The following is a 20,788-nucleotide window of genomic DNA, read 5'->3' as shown; positions in this document are numbered from 1 at the left end:
AATTATCCTTGGATAAACTTGGCAGGTGTTTTTCAAACCAAAAACGCCAAAAATTGAAAAATTGAAAAAAAAAAAATTCCACCCAGTTTTTATGTTTTTAAACCTCAAAATCCTTTCAATCCTCCTACCAGCGTGTTTAAAAGTGAAACAAAAAAATCCAAAAGCCGTGAAATCATTATTGCAAAATATTACGAAGATAAACATTGCCGCACGAAGAAACAGCGTAACAGTTTAAACCATGCACGGACGTTTTTGCTAGAGCACATCGAAGCATAATTATAAACAGAAGCGTGAAACTATATATATCTAAACATTTTTGTATTTAAACAGTTGAGCTCTATGGTTTCACATATTCAAAGTTCCAAAAGTTAGAACCATCGTTTGTATTAAAGCAAACAGCCCCACAGGATGTAAAATACTTCGTAATTTTACCCTTGCATGCAATAGATTACACGTTTTACTCTGTTGGCTAGACGAACGCTATTAAAACGCGGTATTAAGTGCTTCTTATATCAATCCGTAAATACTAAACTGATATTACCTAATAGTGCCGGTAGTCATAACACAATGCGTGAAACTTATTGTTGCAGTGAGGGCAATGGGGCACGCCCACTTAAGGTTCCTCATGTTTCCGACCGACGTAACCGCGCGATAGACTTAAAAAAATCAAGGGAAAAATAACTACTTTTTATGATTTTGTTCTATAGAAAGTTGTGGGTTGCCACGTGAATGTTCTAGAAATCGTTCGTGATATTTCGTGAGGACTTTAAAGTGGTACTCTCTACCAGCCGCTATCAAAATAGAGTTATCCATACGTTTACTTTGTTTTAGAAGAGTAAACAAACGAGTATAGAGACTGTATTAGTTCTGTGGCCTTCTTTGTTGCTATCAAAATAAACACACATAATGCGACTCTTGATCGAGAGTTTGGTAGTCGGCCTCAAGAGATATTTCACGCTTTCGTATGCCATCTTTTCCGGACACTTTTGTTCCCTAATCTCGCCGGATAATCGTGGAAAGGCTGGTTTGAACTCAGGCTTCATTTGAATGGTCACACCTTAACATTTTATCCACCCACTCTAAAGTTAGAAACACCTTTGTATAGCACTATTAACAGCACCACAGGAAAGTACTGCTCAGTAGCTTTCATTTGAATGGTCACACTTTAGGATTTCGTCCACAGACTCAAAAGTTAGAATCACCTTGTACAGCATAATAAACAGCGCCACAGGAAAGTACTGTTCAGCAACTTTCATTTGAATGGTCACACTTTAGGATTTCATACACAGACTTAAAAGTTAGAACAACTTTGTACAGCATAATAAACAGCACCACAGGAAAGTACTGCTCAGTAGCTTTCATTTAAATGGTCACACTTTAGGATTTTATCGAACGACACAAAAGTTAGAATCATACCTTAAAGACTATTGAAGGGGAACTATCACGCGAATTTTATGTCATTTCAATCCCCAAAAATGTTTGTCTGTCAACAGAAAAAAAATGTCTAGTTCTGTTATAAATTATCACCCCAGTGCAATAAAAAAATGTCGATTAGCGCCTCTTGCCAGAGACAGAGTAGGTCGGAATGGATTGAAACTTAGTGAAATGTTAGGCTAACGTTTTTCAAGTTCTCACAATTTTGTCTCTAAATTGCGCTAGAAGAGATCACAAGTTGTTCCTTTCAAGAATTGAGTTGATTTCTCTCTTGTACTCTCGTTGTTGAATGTTCTAGAATTATTTTGTAGCTAAGTGAAGGTCTTAATTGGTCTTAATTCACCATTCTCAACAAAAGAGGTCAAATTCCCATGACACTTCCACTTTCAGTAAACACTGGCAAAAGAAAGTCCTCAATGGCTTTCAGTTTGAATTGTCAAAATAATTACATTAAAACGAACCACCTTGTACAGTATTACATGTACAGTAGAACATTTCTGCTCAGTAGCTTTCATTAACTTGAGTGGCCACACCTGAGAATTTTATCCGCGGATTCGAAACTGAACCACATTTCATGACGCAAAGGAAAGGGATGATTTCGATTGCAGTCTATTTTGGGTCCATTTGATCACAGTGAACTCACGTTTATATATACAAAGGACAACCTCGGATCACAATTTAGTGTCCGTAAACACGAGCGAACGCTGGTATGCTGCGTCAATAATTGGATTTGTTTTTCCTCTTTCGTCGTTGGGTATTTGACTTCTGCCCCGGCGTGCTAGAGAAGTTGAGTGTCTGCATGCAATATCTATTTTGGCCAAGTTCTGTGTGTGCGAGTTTCAAGTACAAGTTGGCTTGTTGGAACGTGGCAAAAACAGATGCCGATATTTTGGAATTTAAAGTGCCCCAACGCAGCATACCGGGGGTACGTTGGCAATTGGCTGTTTTAGTAACGTTCTCTTGCGACAACGTGTGTTCCTTAAACTACGGGTGTATCAAGGCATCTATTAACTTTAATAAAGGAGTGTCCATGAAGAAACGAGGTTTCCGTAAGGCTAGACCTCAGCATGTTTTCCGTGGAAGTAATAATTATTCCGTAACTCAAAGAATCAATACGATCATCACTAATATCCGATCTTGTATGACCGGCACGCTTCGACAACATGCGCTCTCACCTGAGATATTGAGTTTATAGCTCGAATAACCTCATTTATTTTATTCAATATCGTCCGAAAACGGCAATTTTTCAGAGAAAGGAAGCCTCAAGACCGCTCGGAAGTGTCAACCATGTTAAACCTCTGTTGACATCAGTAATTTCCGACAACCGGGACAGATATAACTATTGTAGACACCCACCCAAACTGAAATAGCTGGCGCACAGGAAACCACAGCCTCACAAAGTGTCAAAGGTTTACTGAAGGCGGAAGCCGTTAACGAAGATAACGGTTTAAGTCACGCTATTCAGTTGATGGTTGTGCTGTGGTGCCATTCACAGGGATCCCAAGGGCCAAGGGTAAAACGGACCACCCGTTGGAGCCTGAACGTGAACAAAGAACTGTTGGACGCATGAAATAAAAATAAAAAAGTAGCAAAACAAATAAATGCTCCCAAAGCTGTGTTTCCGGTTGGGTTTGATCAGTTGTTGTTTCTGGAATTATGTTCTCTTAGTCTTGCTGATTCGTAGCTCAGTTTGTGGCTAGAGATATTAACTTGTTTTTTTTTCTGAAAACTCTAGACATGCTATACCACCCCGAAGAGAGCTTGCTCGGAGGATAGACATGCTAGAGGTTCGCGGATACAAAATCTCGAATAGCTTCATCCCAGTTCGCCATAACAAACACGGGAACATGTGCATTTTATGAGGAGGGACGAGTGGATGGAAAGTGGTTGTCTCTGTGTGTGTGTTTGTAGGGAGGGGGTGGGGGGAGAAGGGTTACCTAAAAATTAAAGGACTCAGATGACCTGATGGCTATTGAATCAGTCCAGAACCTAGTTCGCTCCTGCAATAGCGCTAACACTAAAAACACTATTCAGTATTGATGGTTTGCATGTGACGTCATGGCGGCCATGTTGGCGTACAGGAACAATAAGATTTTTCTCCTCTGGGAGTTACTAATTCCATTTTTATGCAAACTACAGGCAACTCCCGATAACTCGAACCCTCGCTAACTCGAACCAATTTTCCTTTCCCTTCAGGTCATCTTCTATATAATTTTACCCTCGATAACTCGAACTCCCGATAACTGGAACTTTTTCAATATTAATCTCCCTTGAAAGTTCGAGTTATCGGGAGTCGTCGACTGTATGTAAACAAATTTTCTTTTGTTTTGTACACCAACATGGCAGCAATGCAAATCACTTATATTAATTTAATGTGAAGTGTGACCCATCAATCTTAAACAATTTAAAATTCGCCATATGTCTTTGGAAAAAATGCTACAAATAGGTGATAGGTGACACAGCCATTTTGAAGCACAAACATGTGCAATGTTCAAACAACAAATAATTACTTCTTACTACTTTTAAGTTCTTGAATGACCTGTCAGCTTATTATGTTGCTAACTTGATAACATACAATGGACCTCCAAGTTAAGACTGCTCAGATCTTCGCCGGAAAATTGACCTCAAGTACCTAAATTAAGCGACAACATACGGAAAAGAACGTTTGGTATAGCCGCTCCCTCATTATGGAACTTCTCCCCCCCACCACCACCAACACCCCCTCCCCCCACAGTAGCATGGGTTCCTCAATGACTGTGAAGAACATTAAACCGGGGCAGTATCATGGGAGATCGATTGGAGATATCATGATTTTTGGCCAAACTAATTCACTAAATTTAAACTTTGAACACTGTGTTAATTAATTTCTCAGTTGCTTATTTAAAGAAATATTAATAGTGATTCTAAGACGAAAGGTTGATCAAAAATATAGTGCAACCGGCGATTTTTAGTGCGTTATAACAACGAAATTTGCAAATTTGAATCCTCTCTATCTTGGTCATCTGCCGGCGAAAATATCCGTGGATAGTTTCTTTGCATTCTGATAGTCTTTTAATGGAATTTTGTCATTATATCTTGGCTGCTATCAACCGAATAGCGTCCTTCCTATTTTCGATGTCAACGGTGTTACTAAAAATAGCGTGATACTGTCCCTTTAAACCGTAACTTCAAGACTTAAACTCTTTCTTTTTATATACATAAGAACCTTTTTTTATAAGAACGTTGAGGCTGAGATTAACTAAAATTTAAGAACATCCTAAGAATATTACTCAGGCTGAGAGTCAATTAAGAACATTTTGATTACGACCAAATGTTTTTTTAAATTAAACAGTATGAATGCGGATAAAATAATACATGTAAAAATTCAGCCTATATTGTCCAATTAACCCAAATAATAGTTGTCTTAATTTTGTAATTGGTCACGTCCGCATAGATTTATTGAATTTATCGAAATACTATGACAGATAACTTAGGAACATCTGAAGAACTTTTCAGGCTCAAATTGCAAAAAAAAAAAAAAAAAAAAAATGGGAGACCATCCAGCCTCAGCCACAAAATTAGACGTTCTTTTTTTTAAAAAAAAAAAGAGCGTGTTTATTTAAAACTTATTTCAATTGATTTTTTTGTGCATTTTTTAGCGTTATTTTTTTAATACTGTCCGCTATAACTGATTACTGTAAAGGTCGTCATTATTCAGGATTGTAAATATTTAGGTATGATTAGGGACTTGACCTAGTGATTAGCGCTATATAAGCCTCGTTTACTTTATTATTTTTTCCTTTTAATGGGCAGTTCTGTTCCCGGAGAAGAGTTTTCTTAGGCAGTTAGGATTTGACAAGGGCTAGCCTTGGCCTCAGTGCAGAGAGACAGAAAACTAGGCTATTGTAATGTCGGCTCTTTTACACGTAAAACCCAAAAGAAATGAATAAGATACGATGCAGCACTTGCTCAACCCAAGGTCCTTTGAAGAATATTTGTAAAGGTATAAAACAACAGCTCAGGAAAGGGCAATTTGAAACACAACAGCATAATATAAAAATACCAAACCAATACATAGGGCAACATTAAGATCAACATAAGCTAAATAAACTTATAATATAGTAAACGGAATTATCGGTTAGTAGCGCTCGATATTTATCTGATATTTTAGGATCGTAGGATTAGAACTAGCTTGTTGATGTACCGGCACTATTTTAAGCTGTACCTCAGGAAAACTACCATGTCGTTCAATTTTACCCACGCGGATACAATAGATTCTAAATTTTACTCTGTCGGCGACGCGACGGAAACGTTAATCACTGAACTACTTATGTACAGCTAATACTGAAAACACAAAATACTAATAATATGACCATGATTCGGCAAAACGTGTTTTTAACACTGGGGTGGAGACGCGCCCAAAGGAACTGCAATAGAGCAAAATTTCTGACAAGCTAACTACAAACAGGCTTGTGCACTTCGTCCTAGAAAGACGAGAAAACTGTGGATTCTGGCCATGAATAATCCACTAGAAGCTTCTGGGCGAATCATGAGGGCCTTCAAGTGGCGCTCTAAGACATTTGCTATCAATACAGCTACTAATACATATATCACTTGTACCATGAGCGTAAACAGCCATTTATAGAGACATTATCAGTTCTTTTTTTATATTTGAAACAGCGCTTCACTTTTTTGCTATCAAAATAAACCCAAATTACGTGACTCTTGCTAATGTCCTTATTGCGCTGTTGGTATGAGCTTCTCGTGGGCTAATCTCTTTAACTATGGACGCTCTTAAATTGCCAAGAAGCTCTCACTGTTTGAATAATCACTGGTCACTGGCGCTCACAGATTCGAAAGTTCTAACCAATCAATACAGCGTAACAAATGAGTATCACATTAAAAACTTCTCCAAAGCATTATTTGAATAGTCATTGGCTTTCACAGTTTAGTATTTCGCCCAGAATCTGACCCAAAATGGCTAGTTCTACCTCGAGCGTTGTCTACGCTTAAACGCCGCTCAAGGTAAACATAGTACAATGTATGTGCACAGCAGGAAAGTGCTACTCAATGGCTCTCGTTTGGAGAAGTGGACACAATTCTTGTCCGTGAGAACTCCGGCTCGTTAAAACAGCGGGAATTGTTTTTCTTTTCACCAAATTTTTTTCAAACATGAATGGAGGAGGATTGTCTGTGGTGTCTAATTAAGCAGGTTGTCCGTGTTTGAGAACGAAACGACAAGTTAAGCCGTGTGGGAACTTTGCAACAAATTTCCCCGATTTACACTCGTAAGAAGTGCGACAACGAAACGACGATAAGCCGTGTGGGAACTTCGCAAGAAATTTTGCCAATTTACTCGTAACAAATCAGTGCGACAACCAACACACGGTTTTTGTATAGCTAACTTGCTGAGCAACTTACATCTACCAACACGAACTTTGAGTGTGTTTAGTTTGCCACGCACATGCGAGTTCAAAAGTTCGCTGAAAAAAATTTCGCCGAGGCTTCATCGGCGAAATGCCCGCAAAGAGGACGGCCGGAAAGTGTTTGTAAGGTCATAGTGGATTGTACATAGCTCAAGCTTACCGGACTTTAGTTAGAACTCAAAAATGAAACAGGTAATATTCAATCCTGGATGATCGACATTCTTCGACAACACTCTCTTTCACCTAAGATATAGAGTTTACAGTTCGAATAACCTCATTTATTTTCATTAACGTCGTTAGAAAGTTACAATTTTTTTACAAAAAGGATGCCTGTCTTGTGACCCTGCTGTTTAAAACTTATTCTGTTAATATTTTTAGTTCGACTTCCGACGGGCGGGCTGGATAACCAGACAACCGCCCAAAAAAATATCTATCGGATGAATCAGGAAACCGCAGTCTTGCGCGAGGGTGTCAATGGTTTGATAAAAGCGGAAACTACGGATCGAGTCTTACTATCATGTGAACCATTACAGGATATATAGACAGTCTACGGTTAGCGCGGCTCTTCTATCGATGTTGCTACCCTATAAATGAATGAATGGGATGGATGACTGAGTGGAATGAATGAATGAACGAACGAAGGAACGAAAGAACGAACGAACGAAGGAACGAACGAACGCCGAACGAATGAACGAACAAACCAACGAATGAATGAACGAACGAATCAACGAACGAACAAAAGAACGAACGAAGGAAGGAACGCACGAACGAAGGAACGAACGAACGAACGAACGAGCGAGCGAACGAACGAATGAACGAATGAATGAATGAATGAACGAACGAACGAACGAACGAACGAACGAACGAAGGAACGAAGGAACGAATGAACCAACGAACGCCGAACGAATGAACGAACAAATCAACGAATGAATGAACGAACGAATCAACGAACGAATGAATGAATGAATGAATGAATGAATGAATGAATGAATGAATGAATGAATGAATGAATGAATGAATTATTGAAAGAATCAACTGAATATTATAAATTTAACTATAAAAAATTGCGACAAAGTTGAAAAGCGCCAACCTCTTTACGTGACTGTGCGTGCGAATACTTTATTATCATCACATATATTCGTGTCTCTTAGGAATTCTTTTACGTTTATATTCGTTCTCATTTCACTCTTTGTTGACTTGATAATGACGTTAAGCGAACGTCGAAACGTCGTCGCTTTTTTGAACTTTTAACCAAGATTGTTTTAATTTTTTTAAACTTTTCAATTTTGTCGCAATTTTTTATAGTAAAATTACTCAACAAATCTCTTCTACGTAATCAACTGAATGAACGAATAAACGAAAGAGTAACAATGAACAAAGATCAACGAATGAAGCATTAAGCTCACTCTCCTACTGAAAAAGTCAGAAAAAATTACCTGGCTGATAGTGAAATAAACGAAAAGTTGGAACCATCTTCCACAGTACAATAAACTACGCAGTAAAGTAATGCTATGTATGCACAATAGCTTCTAGTTTTTATTAAATTGGACACACTTCAGAATTTCATCCCCACACAACTGGAAAAATGGAACCGCACTTCCTGACTGTACGTCAAAATTTAAGGGTGGGTTTGTACATTGAGCCACTCCGTAACAAAGGTTTTCAGTTTCGTTCGTTCAGTGCCGGTAACTTTAGCGAAGTGACCGTAAGATGTTTAGATTTCCGTGCGAGCGGGGCTGCTCGTAAATGGATCGAAACTTGTTTGCCGAGCTAGCAAAGTCAACTTTCCAGGAGTCAGCAGAAAGATCGGCATCCGAAGTTGTATGAACAGCAATCAGCCTGACAACAAAGCCTTCAGTTATCAGTTCATTTTATATTTGCATGTAAACTGAACACAGAAAACATATGACGCTTGAGTGATCCGCCATCTACAATCTTTCTAGTGCTAGGATCTTCCTCCCCCCATGTAAACAGCCTCCAAGATATTGCTTGTTCGAATAACCTCATTTATCAATGTATTATAACATCAAAAGAAACCGGCAATTTCTTTTTAGACAGGAAGCCTGTCCTATTGACATTTTCGGTTTCCGACAAGCGGCCTGGATAACCAGATGCGCGCAAACCTAAAAAAATGGCTGGCGGACAATTGTCTACCTTTTTTTAAATGTTGCTCTAAGACAGGAAACCACAGTCTAATGAGGTATCAAAGGTCTGCTAAAGGCGGAAACTGTTCAGGAAGATAACCAACCGTCAGACCGATATCACACTGTCACGTGACGTAGCTTACCGCCAACGTCGTTCCCAAGGTGTCTTCTCTTCTCGTCCCGTCCCGTTTCTCTTACTAGGGAACTTAAGGAACGACGACGGCGACGGCAACGAGAGCGCAACAAAACAATAGCTTTAATCAGCGAAATAAAATCGCTCTGCACGTGTGTTATACGTTTTTGTACATTTCTTTGCCGTCATCAGCAAAACAACAACGTGAAATGACCAAATTCAAGGTTTTGTGGAGAACGTGAGCACCTTTCATTTTTCTTCCTTGCTTGAACGCCTTTCCTATCAATTTAGTTCCCGGATACTTCGCCCACATTGTAGAAAGTGATGAATCAATTGAAATAATCGCGAAGTAATAGAAGTAACGCGAAGTTATATTTACAAGTTACTTTGCTCTCTGGAGGGAGAGACGAGAGACCCTGGGCACGAGATTTGGGCGCTCTAGCCACTAGGGTTTGTCAGACGCATCACTTGGATTCTTTATTTAGTGGAAACCCAAATTTGTGAGTAAAATTTTATTTTTAACGACACATATAGGGGTAAATAGGCTAACGTTTCCTCCCGGAAAACATAGCTGAACCGTACTCTCAGCTTAATTGAATAAAAAGGAAGCGAATCGGAGGTAATAAAGGGGCGGCGGGAGGGAAAGAGAAGGGAGAGGGTTCCGAAAAAAAAAATTAATGATGAAATTACGGGGTAAAATAAAATAGAATATGGGGAAAGCCTTGAAATTAAAATCCCTTGAAAATGAAAAACCAACACCTAACGTCTTTGACCTGGTAAGTCATCTTCAAGGTGGATATGTTGTGGTTTAAATTTTATGAAACTTTTGGATGCAGGGAACCACACGACACAAAATAAACTGTTCTGAATACGTTTCGTTCAGCTAATAAACTATCAATCAATATCAAAAAGACAAATTTTATGATTATCAGCTCCCCAAATAAGCGTGTAAGTAACATAAAAATCCACGACATTGAACAAAAAATTTTTATTAAATATCTCGGAATTTATATTGACAAACATGTTAAATGGGAACCTCAAATTAAGCACGTTAAAAGTAAAATATCAAAAAAATACTGGAATTATCAATAAATTAAGGTTTTATGTCGACCTGAATACTCTGAAATATTATACACTAATTTATCCTTACATCAAGTATGGTTTAATGAGCTGGGGCAACACCTACACCACCCATCTCAACAAAATTCGCACCGCCCAAAACAAATGTGTCAAAAATATATTCTTTGCTCACAAAAGAGAAAATGCCACTGTTAACTTCAATCTACTGGGAATTCTAACCATTGACAATGCATTCAAACTCAAGGTTGCCATTTTCACGTTCAAATTAATAAATGATCAAATATGTCCTGTTTTTGCAAACTCTATTTCCACAGCATCCTCTCGGCACTCGTACAATACCCGATTTTCATCTCGACAAAATTTTAGCAGACCAAAAATACGTACTAACTACGGTAAACACACTTTTCAATTTGCAGCATCACAAATATGGGAAACAATAGACTGTAACATTAAGCAATCAAACTCCGCTTCTTCGTTTAAAACCAAATACAGGAAAATTTTGCTTATAAACCAAAAGTAATGTAGAGTTCTTCACCGTCATCCGTTCGCTAAACAAGCTCTTTTTCTTTTTCAAACCTTTCCAAATAATTTTCTCTTCTACCGAAATAATTTTCTCTTCCATCGTAAGCAGTGCCCAACTCGAAAGCAGCATGCTCCTTTGGGCACTGCTCACACTAAACCAAACAAATTTATCCTAATTCTTTTAAATCCTCCTTTGTAATATAAATGTTTAATGTTTTTTTATGTATTGTATTGAATCTCGTTGTACGTGTGAAAATAAAATTGTATTGAATTGAAGTCCGTTGCCTGATCTCTTGTAGTAGAAGTGTCTTGCCAGACGTCACTTTACGTGTAAATAAACCAAACTGATTGCAGGACTGAAACTGCGGCAAAGGGCTTTGCCGTAGTGCCAGTCCTGCAAATCAGTTTGGTTTCAATTTTTTCTACCTGTTGTTCTTGGGTATGAAACAATGAAAAATAAAATTCAAACCAAGGATAAAATTGACCTACAACAGATATTTTTATTAGCGTGTTCAAAGGTTTACTTATAGATGTCGACATACGAAAATGTCTGGAATTGGTTGCCAAAGTAAACATAGTGTATGCTTCAGATTATCGTTCTGAGGAAGGAATATATATATATTTTTTCAAATCGAAAACTCCAACAGTATTAAAGCTATGACAATGACGCTTGGAGGTCAAGGAATTTAAAGATGTTTCCTTTGAGGTCCGTCCGGGTTTGATGACGTTTTTATGTGGTAATTACGTCGTGAATGCGAAACGGAGGCCATCTTAGGTTTCTTGATTTCCTCTAACTTCAAAAAACCCAGCCAAAATTGAACACGACAAAGAGTTAAAAATAAATGTTACTATAAGGAAGGTAATTTTCTTCCATTTATAAAACATGAACATTTCTTTTTCTGAAAAAACTTACCTAACTATCAAAAATTAGTTTACCCGGGTAACATCAAATGCAATGATCATTGACCTTGTACATCAAATTGTTCCCAGATACTTTTCTGAAAACAGTTTGATGGCGTTTTCCCAAATATTTTAAAAAACAGTTATAAAAGTTCTAGGTCGGCGCGTGCAGAATACCCCATCTCCTTTGTAAAGTTCTTGAGCCATAAAACAAACAGAATTATAAACACAAAACATTTAATGGAACCTCATGACGGTTATATGATTGAGAGCACCTGATCAACTCGCCTGACCGCGAGGGCTACTGGGATTAGTGTTACCTACTAGCTTACTGCTTATGTCACATCATATCAGACTGATGCCTTGCAAAATGACATATTTTTACAATACTACGGATAACAAGACCTAGCTAGGCCTAAATCTGGCCTGAATTAGCTTAGATTTTATAAAAACATTACTGTTTCTTAAGTTCGCCGCAGAAATTTACGCTATTCTTTTTCTCTTCAGGTCCCCGAATTACAATTTTTAACAGTTTTCAAACTACGTGCTTCTCTTATCAGTTCCTTGCTTCACACTCAATCTTCTTTTACTGACATACGAACTGAACCTGTTGATGAGAGAGAAAGCAAGATTAAGGGAGGAATACACCTAAATTTGAATGAAATTTGAAGAGGTTTTAAGAAGGGATAGAAGGAAGAAAATGATTTTTGGAACACTAACAGACAGTTGATACCCACGCAAGAGCACACCAGGTTGTTGGACCCTGTGTCAGTCTATTCAATTATTAACTATAAATTCCAAATTTTAAAAGCTCACTAAATCTTCAATATTTCTTATTTCTCTTAATTTTATCAATATTTCTAGAAAAACTACTCCTCCCAAATATACCCCACAACACAGATTCACGATACGATGATAGGGTTTTTGGATTGCTTGAAACGTGAACGAGATATTTCCATCAAAGCTATAACAAGTGGCGGAAAATGGCGTTCAGGTGTACCCCCCCCCCCCCCCCTTAAACAAGAATTTTTGCTAAGAATAAGCAGCCACGAGCTTTTATTTAAACAGGAAGATACGACAACATACCCCGTAATGAAAGGGTGTGTAATGTTTACAACTGTGAAACCATTGAAGATGAAATTCACTTTTATTCGATTGCCCAAGCTACTCTTCTTTAAGAGATAATATGTTCTTTACTAAAATAGAACCTAGCCTTCCATTCCCACGACTATTAGCGTGAGCGAAAGAATATAATGAACATATAACTTGTGAACTCAACTGAATATTTTATAAACACTCGGTTAACTTCATTTGTTTCCTCGTTCTTCGAATTGAGAGAACTTCTCTCCGGAATGATAACTTCTACTGTATGAATAGTTTAAAATAAGCAAAGACTTCAGTTACTTTATTTACTGTTTTTTTATTTTGAGTTATAATTAGTTATGAATAGCTTTTGCAATACTGTATTTGTTATAGTCATGCAAATAAAGCTTGTTGTTGTTGTTGATTTAATTTGTGTTAATAGCTTTTTATCTTTACTATCTGTTTGAGGTTTTGAGCAATCAAAAAAATGCCTTTATAGGCTTATAATGCGGGGCCACATCAGTGATCGGTCTTTCAAAATTTATTTACGATTCTTAGAATGTTTAAAAAGAAGAGAAAAAGGTGGGTTGGACGAAATGTAAAAAGTGCCGAGAAAAACTTTTGGCAGGTTGATAATCAACAGATTGCAATCAAAAACAGTTTGCTAACAATCAAAGTGGTCTTTCGTCCCATGGTCCAGTTGTTCGGTGCGACCGTTTGAAGACTAAATTGTGTGAAACAGAGAATTTTATTCACTGTTCAGGATTGGCCAAAAGTTCTTACCTCCAGATATTTTCTTGTACCCGGACAAGGATCACCGAATTTGCTGTTATTGGCAACCAAAGTGCACCTTAAGCGTCCTTGGCAGTCATTCCTCACTATAGCAAGCGAACGTGCAGCTCCGCACTGTGTCGTTTGTATTGGCCCAGGGCAGATATGACCGCCAGCGATACGACCGTAGTTCGCAAACAGAATGTTGATCCGTTTTGTGACTGAGCAAGAGATAACTCGTGTACGTCCCTCGAAAACTCTTAACAACAGCCCCCTTGGAGCACAGCTGAATGCCAACTGGGAAACAAAACAATATGTGAGATAGAGCGGTATTTGGTTGAGTGTCGTAAAGGCAAAACCAACGTGGTTACTCTGACCAATCAAAACAGACCTAAACTGTATTCAGTAGCTTACACAAATATGCTCTTAATCGATCTGCGAATACAGGAAATAATGTTTAAAGTATTTTGCTTTAATTTTCTCATTGTGTGGCCCTGAGGAATCAAGGATAAATCGTCCAAAATATTAATGACATCTTGTGCCGTATTCTCTGATCGAGATTACAGGGTCTTACAGATTACAGGAACTTTTAACTTCTATACAAGGGAAAAGCGTTGCCAACGAGGTTGAGAAACCTTGTTTGCCTGTCTAAAAATTTAACATTTCTTTCTGGCGCGCATAATTTACGTCTTTCCATAATTTCCTGACTATCACCTTTGTCAATTTTACCCAGGATTCAGCCCACACCCCTCCTGTTGCCAAATCACCCTGAGGGGGAAGGGGTAACGTGAATAGATACTCAGCATCATACTCAGCTAAACTTACATCCAGATACTTCGCAGTGCCAGAACACGGGTCTCCAAAGTTTGAGTTTGAGGCGTGAACTGTGCAGGATTGCTTTCCCTGGCACATGTTCCTCACTACTGTCAGTGAACGATCAGTATAGCACCAAGTATTGGTATCACGACCACCGGGCGCACAAATTCGTTTCTCATGACGTCCATAAGAGGCATAGTGGATTCTGATCTCTCTTATACTGCTGCATACTATCGTAAGTCTGTGGCCTTCACAAGCTCGTCGAAAATGACCCTCTATAGGAATAAAATTAGTATTATGAATTGGAAAGATGGATTGGGTATAGGAGTGGGGGGGGGGGGGGGAGGGTTGTTGCATGGAATGCAAACCTTAGATATCTAAACCGTATCCCTTTTTCAGACTGCTGTCTTTTAGCCTGCCTCTTCCACCCGCCCCCCCTCCCCCCTCCCAGGGAGCTTGCTAGCAGGCTAGCAGGTTGAGGGGAGTGGGGAGGGTTGTTGCATGGAATGCATAGCTTAGATCTGTAAACATTATCCCTATTTCAGACTGCCGTCTTTTAGCCTGCCTCTTCCCTCACCCCCCCCCCCCCTCCCCCCCGCCAAGACCTTGCTCGCAGGCTAGCCGTCTTTGAGACCCCAATGAGCAAAACTGTAGTTTTTTTTTGGTATATTAAGGAAATGAGGTGGGGGGGGGGGGGGGGGGGAGAGGGTAGGATGCACTGACAACGATGCCCTTTGTGCGAATAGGTATGACGTATGACAGTTTAATTCTCATTGCTCTTCTTTGATTGGCTATTTGAATTGGGCGCGTTTCAAAGGTCCCCTGAATCCTGTGCGCTTTAAAAATAAATCTAATCGGGAAAAGTTTGACTGGCTCAACGAAGCATGAGCAATAGAGGCTCCGGTTTTTGAGAGCTAAATTTTCAAGGTTTTTTCACTTCCTTGGTGATTTTCTGCCTAGACTTGGGAACAGTCGGTAAAAGCAGATTTGATAAAAATTCTTAAAGGGGCCGTGAATCTATCGAGGCTTTCGACAAAAGGTCTCGCGAACAAAAATAATAATGATGATGATGAACATCCATACCTGCACTGCCAAATAACCCAAGAATGACACACAAAACCAACGAACGCAACATCTTGTCTCGTGGCTTGATTTTGCAACAAAGTGAAATCTGTAGTTGGAAATTAAAAAGGAGATCATTAGTTAGGGAAACCGTCATTCTGCACGGGAACACTCTATGGGCACATACATGATGCTACAGGCCATAGGCCCGTGTTTTTCACTGACCCTGGAAGTTGCCTAAAGTTTTTGATATGTGATAGGTATGCACGATAACGAAATTATAAAACCAGAAACTAACAAATTGACTTTTGACACTAACTATTTAGTTATCCTTCTCGATTACCAGCCGTTTGTTTAATTTGCTTTAGACGTAGAAAACTTTAAAAGGAGGATACGGAGAGCAGACACGCGAGTCGATAGGTCTTATTCTAAACATTGCACTGAAAGAACGCAGGGAATTGAAACTGACTTGTAAAACTGCTCAGTTGTATAACAATTTCTCTATTGCTACGTCATTTTCAGCTGCTATTCTGGGTGGCTCGAATGACCACGTAGAAATTGCGGTCCGTAAGAGAAGCTTTGAGGATATAATGAACCCTGGCTGTGATTCACCCTTGGTGCCAGCATGTGATCGGCTTGGCGTGAATCTCTGAAAATCCTCTAAGTGTTAGACCACAACTGCGTTTTACAGCCAGAAGTCAATAGGATTTGCCGAGTGCTGGGAAACACATACACATTAGAAGGTTCTGCAAATTAAGAGTCAGCTTTACCTTGAATGGGCTCGTTCAGTTTGCTCCCGAAGTTGGGTTACAGAGACACGAACAAGTTCACACAAGCACACGCTGTTCTGAAGTGAAAGCTCTCAGTTAAGAGTTAAATATATAGTCTTTTAGAGCTAAATATAATTGCACAAGTGAAGGCGTGGGCTGAGTATATAGCCTTTCTGGCAAAGAAGTTACTCAAAGCTGACTCAAAGCTGACTCAGAGCTGACTCCAATTTTTAAAGGTGCAAGAGTAATTTCTTATCTCAAATAACCCAAATAACCCAAATAATCCAGAATGACACACAAATAAGTGTTAGAAAGTGAATGACTTAAATGACTTAAATTTACATTTTGATCTCCAAGGGGTACTAATTCTTTCTCACTGGTACTGCGCTGACATATTTTCTTTCCGGCTTGTACTCTTAAGGGTTTCGTGATATCTCAAACATACCTTACAATTTGAACTCCTCACCTGAAGTGGTAAACATCCCGAAAACATTTTAACCTCTTAAAATGTATGATGGCTAGCCCCGCCTCTTAAACAAGGAAGTTGTGTAGTATTTTTTTCTTTTACCAGAAGGATCTCAGAAGTGATATTTAAGGGTTAAGAGAACATTGCACGTACAAGATTTTCTTAGTATTTGAATGCTTTTAGTTTAAGTCCTGGTCAAACGGTTCATGATAGTAGATGATAGTCACAACTATCATCAGCCATTATCAACTATCAAGCGGGTGGTCAAACGGCTCAAAGGAACTCGTGATAGCTGACGATAGTTTGCCGTGAGCCTCTAGTGTTAGGCACCTGCCGAGTGTCAACATCGCAAACAAAACTTCGCATGGATGAATTTTTCGTGGCGAAAGAAAGCAGCTGCCTGCTTCGTTTTCCTTCAGTTGTTGGAAGAACTAACTGAAAATTAATCTTGGGAGCGCTGGTGGAGAAAACAGCTGACCGAAGAACTATCATCAACTATCATGCGCGTGGTCAAGCGGGAAAAACTATCATCAACTATCATTGACTATCATGCGCCGTTTGACCAGGGCCTTCGTACGCTAAAGCGATCCCACAATTTTATATCAAAGGGATTCAAAAGTTGAGTTTTGTTCTTAAAATATCTCTGTTTCTCGATTGTGAACCCTTTTTTGATATCACCAAGCAAAGAAAGTGAGTTCACGAAGAGCTAAGGCTTTTTGATGTGAAAACCCAATTAAAAACCACGCATGCGCATTTGACAAAAAATTGGGACTGGTTGTTTTAGTGGAAATGAACTGTTTTCTTAGGAACCGCTCATTAGAATTTCGTGAAATTTTACAAAACAGTAGTTCTCTAAAAGTGTAACTCGCCTACAAACAAAAACCCAAAGCTGACAGAGGATATCTTCACAAAACATTAAAATGCAAAACCAATATTTGCAGGAGATCTTTCTGTCAAAAGTAGATAGAAGCAGCGTCGCCATGTCTGTATTTTGTGAGTTTTCCTGGAGACAAAGAATGAAAAAAATTTAACGAGTGCATTTTCTAAAAATAAAGGAAACCTATTGTTTGTGGACGGTTAATAGCTCGCCGCGTTTCCATGGCAACAAGTATCGAAATACAAACAAGAACAAGTATCAACAATAAGTATCAAAATACATTCCTTCTTAGTTAATCTTGCACCATGCTAATTTCGGGCACCCAGAAGTACTTAGTTTCCAAATAATGTTTACTAACACATGTATACTGGCAAACTGTGTTTGGCCACCTTCACCTGCCGGTAGTTTGTTTTTATAAATGTACATGTCGTGGAAAGGTGTGAATTTAAAGGGCAGATAACCCAATAAAACGATCAGAGAGCATAAAATTTGTCAATGTTAACATTACACTACAAAAAGGCGGGAAAACGCGCGCATGATGCACGGCACGTATAGTTTTTTGATTGGTCCAAAAAAAGACTATGTTCATCTCTGATTGGCTATTAATGCCCTTGATTTGGAGAAGGTTTTCCGATAAACAATTACAAACTCAACTTCATTTTGTGCCCTAACTCAAATGCTCGTCCCTTTATCATGTATTGCGGATTTACTGCGCGATCAGTTAGCAGTGGCACGGAAGCCATGAAATTTTAAAAATAGTGATCTCGAGATACGCCTGCTTATATTATTCAAGAGTAACTGAATTTGGAAAACTGACAGTAATGTGTATTGAAGCGATGTGAATGTAATGGAATGTATGAATGCTGTTTACTTTCGGCCCTTACACGCAATTGAAAATTGGCTAGATTTAAATTATACACATACACTAAACAAATAGTGCATGGGAACTGCGCATTGAAGAGTTTATTCATTAGAAAAGTGCAATGTCAGTGAAACAACTAACGCAATTGTAAAGAAAACGATACGTACTTGGAGGAATTCAAACTCTTGACGTCTGCGGTGTTGAGGCAGGCTGGCTCTTAAAGGGCCCTAGTCAGCTACACCTTTGTTTTTGTTTATTTGCGAGAGTTTGGCTATTATATTTTATTCGGAGCATGTCGAAATGAACGAAATCACTGTGAAATTACTAAAGATAATGAAACATACTTTCAGGAACACAACTTACAGTAAAGCAATAAGATTTCGCTTCACCATGCATTATCAATAATTTCGCTGGCATCGAAAATGGCGGAGGCTGACTAGGGTCCTTTAAGCCTCGAGACTAAACCAACAATCTAAATCTTTTTCTCGACTTGGGGCTAAAATATGGAACAGTATTCCCTTAGAACTTCGAAAACTACCCAAGCACAGCTTTAAGAGGAAAATGCAAGACCTATTATTCCATATTTTAATAAAAGAGGATGATTATGTTGGCATTCCTTCTCTTATCTCTGAACTTTTAAAACTGAAAGTTACAACATGATCGTAATTAAATCAATCTATTTAGAGTATAGCAATTTTTATTTCTTTTCTTCATATGTTCACTTCTTTTCTTTTCTTTCTTTTTTCAATGTTTGTATGGCTCACTGACAAATTGTACATAGATTTCTGCAAACTGTAATAAATTTTTGTAAATTAGTCTTCTCACTACCCGCCTAGATTAGCTCTAGCTACTTGCGGGTTAGTGTTGCTTTGAATTTTGTTAACATTTTTGAATAAACTTGAACTTTGAACTTGAACCTTTGAGAGCTGAATTTTATCCAGTGTTCAATATACTCACTGCACAAGGCATTCCGGATTTTTCAGTTGGAAAAATTCACTTTTCTTTTTAAATACCATTGTGTGCCACAATTATTACCGTAATTATTCGAATTCTCCTTATTCTGAGTAAACTGAATTTCTTCCACTCTACTATCAGGGGCAAAATTTTAATTTTGAGAGACCCTGGGAACGAGGTTTTAACTCTCGTTCCCAGGGTCTCCCCTCTTGTTCTTTCCGGGAGCGAGGTTGGAGCAAAATGAATATAATTCCATTCTGTTCATTCCGAAAACAGAACGGGTCCTAAAAGAACATGGATACTGTCTATTCCGTGGATTCCTAGATATATAGATAGACCGATAGATACTTTACTACGCACAGAATTCATACAGTGAACACTTATTTACAATCAGGAAGCTGTGCGTCTAAAGTTAATCTATGCAAATTAAAAATATGCCGACTTAAAATAGTAACACCAACAAGTCTAGAGTTAATCTATAAAACTTAAAAATAGCAATACTAATTACAAACAGGTTTATAAAACAATATAATACATAACAGGTTACAATATTTAACATATCACTGAAATCTATACGCGTAGACCAATAATTAGCAGAAAAAGACCTAAGTAAGCTCGCGATGTTTGTAGTAGCATTTAGTCTGTTGTACAGTTTAGCAGCTGAATAAATAAAGACCTGTAGCCAGGCTTAGAAGCTATTTTAGTCATGTGAAGATTTGAGTTATTTCTGGCATTATAATTCCTACATGTATTCCGGAATAGTCAGTTATTAGTGTCAAGCCATCCCCCATCCCTCCCCCCTCTTCTTCATTGCCAACAATCTCTACAATCTATCATGATCTTTTAGTTTGGCAAAGAAAACGGCCGCAAGGTAATGAAACAATCCAAACCATAGCCTCCCTCACAGACGCTCGTTTGGCTCGTCAATTCTTTCAAGTTTTCGATCCTTAGCTAGGCTGCTATTCTTAGCGATGCATCAATTAACGCATAGCAAGTCACGGGCATTTAACGAGATATCTATACAGCAGTTTGCTGATGCGATGCTAGCGAGGGAAAACATCAGACTTTTGCGTTTGGAAAATCCTAAAGGAAACAACTGCAAGAACTGAATGAAAAAGAGAAAAAAAAAACACAAAGCAGAGAAAAAGAAAACGAAAACGAAACAAAAAAGAAACCCCTGTCATCTCGGTAATGGGAGAAACTGTGAAACTGAATTCAGTCTGCATTATAGAAGAGCTGATGGTGACGTCGACTAATTTCATTAATTTTTGACTGTTCGTGGGCTTCACTGTAAAACCTGCTTGTGTAAACAGTCGGAGAATAGTACAATGATAAAATATTGGCCAAAAAGCCGTTCAAATGCCTTACAATGAAAGGCTAATGTCATCTATTTTTGGTGTAACTATGAATGGCTAAAAGACGTATTTTTTTTCAATGGAATCGTTAAAATATTGGTTGGGTTTTGTTAACTGATAAAGTCGCTTAAAACTGCTTATAGTTCGTTCTTCC

At 38.5% G+C, this 20,788-nt stretch overlaps 1 protein-coding gene across 3 annotated transcripts; it reads right to left on the bottom strand.

Annotated features, from left to right (window-relative positions):
* Positions 1-12,069: 12,069 nt before the first annotated feature.
* On the bottom strand, positions 12,070-19,126 carry LOC146475531 (rhamnose-binding lectin-like). Of its 3 annotated transcripts, none has more exons than XM_085115579.1 (5): positions 18,493-19,126; positions 15,372-15,459; positions 14,298-14,563; positions 13,485-13,769; positions 12,070-12,225 (listed from the first exon to the last, which is right to left on the bottom strand). In XM_085115579.1, exons 2-5 carry the CDS (start codon positions 15,421-15,423, stop codon positions 12,205-12,207), a joined length of 624 nt encoding a protein of 207 aa, XP_084971705.1. In that variant the 5' UTR covers positions 15,424-15,459; positions 18,493-19,126; the 3' UTR covers positions 12,070-12,204. The 3 variants fall into 3 exon arrangements, with proteins under 3 accessions (XP_084971705.1, XP_084971704.1, XP_084971703.1); XM_085115578.1 differs by lacking the exon at positions 18,493-19,126 and adding an exon at positions 16,121-17,569; XM_085115577.1 differs by lacking the exon at positions 18,493-19,126 and having other exon boundaries at positions 15,372-16,041.
* Between the last annotated feature and the right edge of the window lie 1,662 nt (positions 19,127-20,788).

Source organism: Pavona decussata, unplaced genomic scaffold (assembly GCF_977016875.1).
Source record: "Pavona decussata unplaced genomic scaffold, jaPavDecu1.1 SCAFFOLD_84, whole genome shotgun sequence".
In the NCBI taxonomy this organism is placed as follows: Eukaryota; Metazoa; Cnidaria; class Anthozoa; order Scleractinia; family Agariciidae; genus Pavona; species Pavona decussata.
The sequence above is the reverse complement of the archived record's forward strand: the minus strand, read 5'-3'. Positions and strand labels throughout refer to the sequence as shown.

Coding starts and splice junctions, on each gene's coding strand:
- LOC146475531 (XM_085115577.1), bottom strand. CDS start 15,507: ATGACGGTTTCCCTAACTAATGATCTCCTTTTTAATTTCCAACTACAG. Junction 14,564..15,371: donor TGGGTTATTTGGCAGTGCAG/GTATGGATGTTC, acceptor TTATTCCTATAG/AGGGTCATTTTCGACGAGCT. Junction 13,770..14,297: donor GCACTGCGAAGTATCTGGAT/GTAAGTTTAGCT, acceptor TTTGTTTCCCAG/TTGGCATTCAGCTGTGCTCC.